This window comes from Natrix helvetica (genome assembly GCF_964273705.1).
Source record: "Natrix helvetica genome assembly, chromosome: 5".
Taxonomy (NCBI): domain Eukaryota; kingdom Metazoa; phylum Chordata; class Lepidosauria; order Squamata; family Natricidae; genus Natrix; species Natrix helvetica.
The window spans coordinates 142,720,104-142,730,137 of NC_138551.1; the positions used below are offsets into that span (position 1 = coordinate 142,720,104).

The following is a 10,034-nucleotide window of genomic DNA, read 5'->3' on the forward strand; positions in this document are numbered from 1 at the left end:
ACCGGTTGCAACAGGATCCAGAACCCACCACCGATTTAGGCTCCTTGCAGACAGTTGGTCATTTGCCTTCTTTTTAGGGAGTCATTGAGGCCACTCGGAGGTTTGTCTCCGTCCTTAGAATCACCTGAGTGATGCAAATGGGTACGGAGCCTTCTTGGAACTGCTGAAAGGACTGTGTTGTAGACTGGAGATCACCTATCGTCGTGATGGCGAACCTGTGGCACGCGGAGCAATATCGGTGGGCACGCAAAGTCTGATTTTTGAGCCTACTGGCACACCAGAAGTCGGGAAACAGGCTGTTTTCGGCCTCGGGGGATTGGGAAGGCTGTTTTCGCTTTCCCCAGGCTCCTATAAAAGGGTCTGGAGCCTGGGGAGGGCAAAAAACGGTTCCACCGTGCCATCGCGTGCCAAAAGCGGGGGTCGCACCGGGGGGAGGGGTCACAGGCACAATGTGGGAGGTGGGGCGCATAGAATTATGGGTGTGGGCACGCATAGCGGGGGTCGCACCGGGGGGAGGGGTCAAAGGCACAATGTGGGAGGTGGGGCGCATAGAATTATGGGTGTGGGCACGCATGCGCACAACCACACACACACACCAATTTTGGCACGCGATGGCAAAAAGGTTAGCCATCACTGACCTATCTGTTGAGAGAGGGCTGTTCAATGTGGACATAGATGGCCTCCAGGTGGCCTCAACGACTCTCTGAAAAGGATGCAAACGACCAGCTGTCTGCAAGGAGTATAAATCCTTCCCTTCCCCACCATTCAGTCAGAGCTGAAGAAGCTTCTTGGATGAGAAGTGAAATGTCTTCAAAGGAAAAACCAGAACGTCCAATTGCCTCTTGAAAAAGCACCTTTGGGACAAGGAGCTTGGGTCTCTCTGTCTCTCTCTCTCTCTCTCACACACACACACAATAGAAGAAGAGTGGGACTCCTCTGCTGGGCTTCTTACCTGCCCGGTCCTTATCTAAGACACGCATTCCAGGCCAGGCAGAGATGAGGCCTTGCGACCTGCGGGCTGGGGTGGGGAAAGGCTTCTTCGGTCCAAGTCCCACCCACCCCCCTCTTGACAGCCTCTGCTTGTTTCCTCTGCAGGACGCGGGCAACCTCTCGAGAGGAGAAAAACCTGCAAAGTTTCCTGGAGCAGCCGAAGGAGAAGTGGGTAGAAGGGGCCTTTGAGGTGGACGGCCCCCACTACTACACCGTCTTGGCGCTTCACATCCTGCCCCCCGAGCGGTGGAAGGCGATGCGCATCGACATCCTGAAGCGCCTGCTGATCATCTCCCACGCCCGGACGGTGTCCCCGGCAGGAGCCAGCAAGTAAGCACACGAGCTGGCCGTGTTCTGACCGAGGCTTCCCCCAAAAGGCACGAGGCAGAGTCCTGGTCCCCGACAAAACCCCTTTTATTAAATAAATGTGAATTCCTCTCATTAGCATTCAGCAAAGGCCTGGCAAACAGTCTTTCAAAGGAATATTTATGACCGCAGACCTTATCTATCTTGGAAAGCTGCCATGTCAATACTTCCCAAACGCAGTGCTGTGCAAGGAAAGACTTGGCACGGAGTCTCTGAGATTCACGGACAGATCTTCACACTCCTGAAACGAATCTAACGAACGAATTGTTTCTTGTAAAAGCCCACTCCCCTTTCACTCCTCTTTTATGTCCTATGGAAGGGGCCATTCACCGTCCACCTGTAACTTTACTCCCAAGTCGACCCCTGTTCTTTAGCTGTTCCCTTCGTCTGGCAATTCTGCTCACGCACACACTGGGAACAGGCTCCAGCTGTTCTTCTGCCTCATTGACGTCTGACTCCGAAGGCAGCTGATAACTGTCAGACGGCCCTGGACCCCTCTCTGCCTCCGACACAGAGCCCTCGTCCGAGCCTTCCCCAGACTCTAGGACTGGCCCATGTTCCTCCCCAACCTCCTCACTGTCTGACTTCTGCCAGCTCTGCTGACCGCTGGTGGGCCATAACAGGGTGTGGGCAGGCCGTCCTATATTTGCACTTAAAAGTGGTCATTAAAGCAAGGGCTGCTGGGGAGTCCCTTCTTTTTCAGGGCTGTCACAACTTTGAACCGTCCCTGAATGAATGGTTGTAAGTCGAGGATGATCCGTGAGCCTGGGAGTTGCCCTTCCCCCTTGGCCTGTCCAGTAGAGCCAAAGCTGCTCCAACTCAATTTTAGAGTTCACCTGGTGAAGGCTGGATTTGGGGTCACAGCCCCTTCCGGCTGCTGCCAGCGATGTCTGTCCCTCTTCCGCGTCTGCTGGGGTGGGGGCTTTTCTGAGGTCAGGGGTGACTGGTTTGCTGATGGTGAGGAATGGAAGGATTTATATTCCTTGCAGACAGCTGGCCATTTCCATGCTTTTAACGGGGCCTTGAGGCCACTTGGAGTTTTATCTGTGTCCTCACGCTCACCCGAGTGGGTCTAATGGTCCAGTTGCCCCCTGAAAAAGCACCTCTGGGACAACCATGACTGGGGAGACTGAGAATCTATACCTGTGATGGCGAACCTATAGCATGTGTGCCACAGGTGGCACGCAGAGCCCTCCTTGCGGCCACGCGAGCGTTGCCCCAGCTCAGCTGCACCGTGCATGCCTCCCGCCAGCCTGCTGGTTCTCCTGTGCGCTGCTAGGGGAATCGTAGGATCCAATCGTAGGATGACTCTGTTTCAGTGGAATATACAGAGATCCTCATGGACCGATAGTGCTGCCAGCTCTGAGACCTTTCTAGCGGATGTAATCGCTACTAAAAAGACGGTTTTGAGGGTCAACAATCTGATGGTACGAATGGGTTCGAACGGCTCAGCCGTGAGAGCCCTAAGTACTAGGGGTAAATCCCATGTAGGATAACAATGGACCACCGGCGGTTTGAGGTTAGATGCGCCCTTCAGGAAGGACTGTACCCACGGATGGTGAGCGAGGGAGCGGCCCTGGCCGCCTCCAATCACAGTCGATAATGCTGCAATTTGCCGACGGAGAGTGCTGGGCGTTAGCTCTTTGTCCATGCCCCATTGTAAGAAGTCTAGTACCTGTGGTATGGATGCCGTAATCTGATCCACAGAGACTGACCAGCACCACCTACAGAAGGCCTGCCAGATAGCCTCATAAATCCGCGTCATGGACGGACGCCGAGCCGCTTGGATTGTGACAATGACCTTGTCAGAGCTGACGAATCAGGATAGCCCGTTCATGTGCCACATGGCTAATTGTAGTAGCTGTGGGTTCGGATGGATGAGAGCCCCTTGAGAAAGAGTTATCCGGTCGTCTAGAATTTTCCACGGGCGAGAAATTGAAAGACGGACGAGGTCGGCGTACCAAGGGCGTCTGGGCCACATTGGCGTGACCAGGAGAACTTCCGCCTGTTCCGACAAAATCTTCTGGATGACTAGCGGTACGAGTGGGAGAGGTGAGAAGGCGTAAAGAAGGCCCTTCGGCCAGGGGCTGTGAAGGGCATCGATGCCTTCTGCTTCCAGTACATAGAACCTGGTGAAGAATCTTGACAGGTGCGTATTGTGTGGTTGAGCAAAAAGATCCACTTGGGGACGGCTGAAGCAGCGAGACAGTTCCTGAAACAGAGTCGGATGGAGTTGCCACTCCGTCTGGTCTACCGTGGTCCTGCTCAACCAATCCACCTGTACATTGGCCGTGCTCGATATGTGCTCTGCTCGAAGTGATAACAGGTGAGCCTCTGCCCAATGGTGAAGACATTCCTCTTCCAGCATCAAGGCCTGGGACCTGGTGCCTCCCTGGCGGTTGACATGTGCCTTGGAAGCAACATTGTCCGTGAATACCAACACATGTTTGGCTGTCACCTGGTCTCAAAAGTTGCGAAGGTCTAAGCAGATTGCTTGAAGCTCTAGCCAGTTGATGCTGTTCCGCAACTCCTGGGCACTCCAGCGACCCTGCATCACTTGGTCCAAGGCATGGGCACCCCACCCGAATAGACTCGCGTCTGTTGTTACTACAACACGGTCCGGCTGCTTGAAGAGGCACCCTTTGAGGATCTTGGAGGATGTCCACCATTGGAAGGATTGCAACATCTTGGGAGACAACCGGACCTTGGTTTGTGAGTGGCTGCTGGGAGCCCTCTGAAATGGGAGCAGAAACCACTGGAGAGGTCGTGCGTGAAACCTCGACCAAGGGACAATGTCTATACATGAGATCATCTTCCCCAGGAGTTGGGAGAGGACTGCGAGGGGAAGAGATCGCTGCGTTTGCACCTGACTCACCAGGGTCTGAAGGCTTTGACGTCTCTCCTGGGACAGTGACACCACACACCGTTCGGAGTCGATGATGGTCCCGGGATGGAGGAGGGACGTGGTCAGGTGCAAGTGACTCTTTGGAAAGTTCAAAACAAAGCCATGATGTTGCAAGGCGTCAATCGTGGTCTGCAAATCCCGCCTTGCCTGATCTGGGGAAGATGACAGGATCAAGACGTCATCTAAATCACAGTTGACCTTTACAGGAATCGACCGAAGGGATGCCACTGTCACCGCCAACAACTTTGTGAAGGTTTGTGGGGCCGATGAAAGGCCAAATGGCAGGGTGCGGTATTGAAAGTGACGCCCGCAAACTGGAATTGCAAGAACCTTCAATGCGACGGGTGTATCGGGTATGACGTCTTGTTCCTGCACCTGTTCTGCGAAAAATCGTTCCGTGGAATCAAGGCCCACAGCAGTACTGGCTTGAGTAGTGGCGCCTTCCATCTTGGTAGTTGCTTTAGCTGTATATAAAAGCGATTTAAAGAAGGCAGGCCAGAACAGGCCAGTGTGTCTTCCACCAGACCGTCGTCATCCGACAACTCCAGGGCAGCAACATCCTCCTCCTCACCCAGAATAGAACCCTCGCTATAAGCTGAGGGTGGTGGTAAGGGAGGATCAGCCTGGGAAATAGGTCTGTAGCAAGGCTGGTGGCAACGCTGCAATTCTGCATCCACCCCCTGGGAAATGGCCGCAGAAATCATGTGGTGAAGTTCTGGGGGCAAGTTAAAGTCGGGCCCATCCTCGGGCCTGAGGCCTTCAGCCATGGGCGTGAAGGTGGCCGTGGGCTCTGAGCACGAGGATGCCTGAATCGTGGTCGGGCCGACCATAGGAAGGTCTGGGGTAGATCGGGCCCCTAAGCCCCCTTCGTCTGCACCTATTCCCAGGGGTGTGGGAAGATTGAGGGACCAACCTTGAATCCCTGCTGGAGGAAGTGAGGGAGCAGGAGAATGGCGTTCAGCCACCAAGGTAGGAGGGACCTATTGGTGGGCCTAGGAGCCTTGGCTGATGACCTGGCCTTATCTTTGCACTTGGCAGCTCTATCTGGGGCTGCTGATGGGGCGCGCGCCTTATGTCTAGAGGCGCTAGTGGTGGACCTACCCACCCTGGTGCTGGGCCCGGGGGTCTCAGAGTGCAGCGGGAAAGAGCTGGAAGTTCCATCGCTGCTACCGATAATAGAATGATTGGCCATAGCAAGGTATGAAAGGAAACGGGAGAGAGTTGAAAGACTCAAGCTCACATCTGAAAACAGGGCAAACCGCTGATCAATGTGGCAAGCTGACTCCGTTAGAGCGATGATGCAACACGGTGCTAAAAGAATGGTGGCGAACCGACCTCCGCAGCACAATGACTCTCTCTGTATTCCACCGCAGTTGGAGCGCGAAAGGAAAACTCCGCCCCTTCCTGTTGTTTTTTGGCGCGAGGCTACTAACGGCTCAAAATGGCCAGCGCTAGCAAACTATTTCGGCGCAAAATTCAAATTAGCTCTAAAAATGGCCACCATTCTTCTCTATCCGGAAGGAAAGGCTCCGGCTGCCGAAATGACGTTGCTAATACATCCGGGACCGTACGGCAGCGGCAAGGCTCCAGAAAGATAGGGAGCGGACATCCGATGCATGGTTGACCGCGCTCGTGCCTGCTTAAGAGAATGGCATGCTGCCTCTCTCTGCGGCAACCAGGAAGGATGGGAGGCGGTAACAAGCGGGTCATTTACCCCTGCGCCAACTTGAGAGCGACAAACCGACTCTCACCACGGCCACTGATCAAGATTGAGAGTGGCGAACCGACTCTCTTCTAATTTAAACCCGTTCAAACACCCGATAAGCAATCCTCCTGGCGAACATTCCTCTGGCCGCTAGAGCCGCAAGGAACCTCAAATTATTTAAATTCAAGCGCGAACGAACTTCGACAATCCTCAATCAAACTGTATTCCACGATAAATTTAGTAGCAATGAAGAATCCAAGTCCAATGAGTTAATTTTGTCTATTATCCTAGAGGAAAAATTTTTGCGTCTCTTTAAGGCTGGACTGAGTTAAAAAACTGAACCATCCCGGTCAGAGGAGGCGTGGTCAACAACTACATAACTCAGTCTCTAGGCTAATGGACAAAGTTAACCCATGCTTGGATTCCCCTCGCAGCGCACATAGAAGGACCGTTCAGGTAAGTCAACGGTCATTTTTGTGTCTCTGCTGCGCATACGCTGGGGATGTGGCACATGCAGGAGATGTTCCAATTTATTAAAAGAGCCATGTTGGCACATGTGGGAAAACCCAAATCTAAAAGCTTCCAGGGTTTCCCACCCAGTTGAAAGTTCAAGACCCTGCCCCCAACACCCACAAGTCCATCACATGGCCCAATCTTCCACTGCCACGAAAGCAGAGTCCACTCATCCAGTTCCGGCCAGGTGGTGAGACAAAGGATGACCTTGAGTTTCTAAGAAGAATGTTGTTATCGCTACATATCACCCAACTCCATACAATCTCCCCCTCCCATTTTCCCACAGTAGAAAACGAATAGTAGAAACTATGGCAGGCCTGAAGTCCAAAAAGAAAAGATGGCTTGCAGGCTGGCCTGACAGCAGGGGGGGTCGCCTGTGCATGGGTGGGAGGGTGCATGCTGGGGGGGGTTGCACACGCATGCGTGCACATGTACGCTGTCAAGTGTGCACACACACGCTTTCGGCACACAGTGACAAAAAGTTTCCCCATCACTGATCTGTACAGCCTGACCTCCGGGGGGGGGGGGGTTCCTAACCGGAAATCCCCCCCCCCTCCCCAGCCTTTGCTAAGAGAAGAAGGGAAGCTCAGGTGCCAGGGCCCCTTTGCAACAAGCTCCACTAAAGGCCTGGGAGGCTTGGGGAGTGGGATCGATCTCCCTTTTGCCATTTGCTCCCAGGTGGGAGTGTGTCAGAAAATACCCCCACTCAGCGATGGGCCGTGGAAGTGACCCTCAGCTGAGCATCCCAGGGCTTGACCCCCGCCCCCTCCTTGAGAGAAAAGACTTCCTGTTTTCTGGCCTTACAAAAAGAGGGCCGCCAGTGGTCCAAAAGCAGGGCAGGCTGGAGGGCAGCATCTTTGGGGCTTGGGTCACAAATCAGTTGGTGCAGGAAAAGGGGTAGGGGATTCGGGCTCCAGGCTGCGTGCATTTCCCCTCTCTGTGGTCTCCTTCTCGCCCTTACTGCTGGATTATTCAGTGGCTGGAATTACCGTATTTTTTGGAGTATAAGACGCACCTTTCCCCCCCTCCTCCAAAGAGCATGGAAATGTTGGTGCGTCTTATACACCGAATACAGCCATTTTTGCCCTTCCGAAGCCCTGCATCTGCATGGGTCATTTTTTGCAAAAACAGGTGTTTTTGCCTTTCCCTATCCCCCAGCAGTACTCTGCAGGCTTCAACAGGGCTGGGGGAAGGCAAAAATGCCCCCGTTTATGTGAAAAACGGCTGAAAAACAGGCCATTTTTTTTGCAAAAACGGAGGAGTTTTTGCCTTCCCCCAGCCCCCAGCAGCACTCTGCAGGCTTCAGCAGGGCTAGAGGAAGGCAAAAACGCCCATATTTTTGGACTATAAGATGCACCGGTGTATAAGATGCACCAAGATTTCGAAGAGGCCCGTTTTCCGCTCCGTTTTTTGCAAAAGCGAGCGTTTTTGCCTTCCTCCCGGCCCTGCTGAAGCCTGCAGAGTGCTGCCGGGGGCTTGGGAGGACAAAACCTTTTTTTTTTCTTGCTTACCTCTTCGAAATTGTGGTGCGTCTTATACACCGGTGGTAAAAACCGCTGCACAAAAACTTGTAACCAAACGACATGCTTGATGAAATTGTTTTTCTTTTTCTTTTCTCCTTGCTCTTGTTCTGTATGTGTTGTTTTGTCCTTTTTAAAGAAAAATAAAAAAAATTATAAAATTAAAAAAAATCGTGGTGCGTCTTATACACCAGTGCGTCTTATAGTCCTAAAAATACCGTAATCTGCCCAGCCACGGGACCTGATGGCCTGCCTCTCTTCCCTTCCTAACAGGCTAACGGACAAAGCTGTGAAGGACTACGCAGCCTATCGCTCCAGTCTCCTCTTCTGGGCTCTCGTTGATCTCATTTACAACATGTTCAGAGTAAGTGCTTCCCTTGCATTGGGGTGGCCGAGGGGGGAGCACGTGAGCTGCCAAGAATACGGGCACGGGGCCCCCCCTCTATCCCTTCCTCCCCTCCCTTCCTCCCCTCCCTTCCTCTTTTCCTTTATATCATCATTCTCTTTCTTTTTTTTTCTTTCGTTCTTTCTCTCTCTCCCTTCCTCTTCTTGCTTTCATTCTCTTTCCTCCCAATTTCCCTTCGCTTTCTTTTTCTTTACTTTCTTTTCCCCTTTTCCTTCCTTCCTCCCTCCCTTTCTTTCATTCTTTCCCTCCCTTCCTTTTCTTGCTTTCATTCTCTTTCCTCCCTATTTCCCTTCTCTTTCTCTTTCTTTCCTTTCTGTTCCCCTTTAACATCCTTCCTCCCTTCTTCCTTCCTTCCTCTTTCCCCTCATATCATCATTCTTTCTATCTATCTTTCTTTCTTTCTCCTTCCCTCCCTCTCGTCCTCTTTTTTATTTCATTCTCTTCCCTCCCTATTTCCCTTCTCTTTCTTTTTCTTTCCTTTCTTTCTCCCTTTTCCTCCCACCCTTCCTCCCCCATCGCTCTTTTCCTTCCCTTCCTCACTCCCTCCCCCCCTACAAGTGCCAGCATCTCTTCTGCTTCCTCTCTTCCCTTCAGAAGGTGCCTACGAGCAACACAGAGGGGGGCTGGTCTTACTCTCTGGCCGAGTACATCCGCCAGAACGACATGCCCATCTATGAGGCGGCCGACAGAGCCCTCAAGTCCTTCCAGGAGGAGTTCATGCCCGCGGAGACCTTCTCAGAATTCCTGGATGTGGCTGGTGAGTACTTGGCATCTTTCGGCTTCGTCCGGACACCAGCGGTTGGGGCGTATCGGTGCACCTGCACAGCCAGCTCTGACTTATATCCTGCTTTATTTCAGGATTGCTATCCGAAATCTGCGACCCCGACGGCTTCCTGAAAGATCTCTTCAACTCTCTTCCCTGAGCGCCCCCTCCCCTCAAAGAGAGACTTTGGACTCCCATCCCCCTCCCAATTCCTGCCTCCCCACCCCCACTTCTCAAGGAACGTTGCCGTCACTTTTTCCTCGCCCGCCCGTTCTTCGGCCCACGCTTCTTCCTTCCTTCCTCCTCCTCCTCCTCCTCCTCGAACCCCATTCCGGAGTGATGGATTTGGGCTGATTTTCTTCCAGCCTTTGCTTTGCTTCTCGGCGGCCTTTCCTTCCACCCAAGCCGGAACGTGTGATGGACTCACGGAATCCAAGCCTGGTCAAAGTTTTTTTTTTTTCTGCTTCTATGTGTGTGATCATTTTATCGGTCAATAAATAAGTTAAATACAGTCGGAAGGAAAGACACGCCTGGCCCGGTGTGTCTCTGCGTCAGTGCCTGGCAACGGCCCTTTTTGCTTTCCTCCCAGGTCTTCCGTGGAGAATTAGCAGTTGGAGGGACTCTCCGAATCTTCCCTTCGTCTGCATCCCGCAACCTCCTTGCGGGACGTTGTCCCCTGACAACACTGGTTGTTGAGTTGCCTCTTCTCTCCACTTCCTGGCATCCTCCTCTCCGCTTGTGTTTCTTCCTCAAGAGAAAGAAAGTGTTAAATCTTCCGATGGGGGCAAAGGAGCGGGAAGACACTCCGCTACTGGCACTTTTTTTTCTCCTGGCACCGAAGTGAAATTTTCCTTGGGTCACCCCAT

The 10,034-nt window shown here is 52.8% G+C and overlaps 1 protein-coding gene across 4 annotated transcripts in view; it reads left to right on the top strand.

Annotated features, from left to right (window-relative positions):
- The window catches only part of UBR4 (ubiquitin protein ligase E3 component n-recognin 4), a 179,538-nt gene extending 169,859 nt beyond the window's left edge, over positions 1-9,679 (top strand). For all 4 annotated transcript variants that reach the window (XM_081954563.1, XM_081954560.1, XM_081954562.1 and 1 more), the window contains exons 103-106: positions 1,096-1,320; positions 8,273-8,363; positions 9,000-9,162; positions 9,264-9,679. In XM_081954563.1, coding sequence (XP_081810689.1) covers positions 1,096-1,320; positions 8,273-8,363; positions 9,000-9,162; positions 9,264-9,328 — 544 coding nt within the window. In that variant the 3' untranslated portion in view covers positions 9,329-9,679. The remainder of the gene's footprint in view (positions 1-1,095; positions 1,321-8,272; positions 8,364-8,999; positions 9,163-9,263) is intronic.
- Positions 9,680-10,034: the final 355 nt, after the last annotated feature.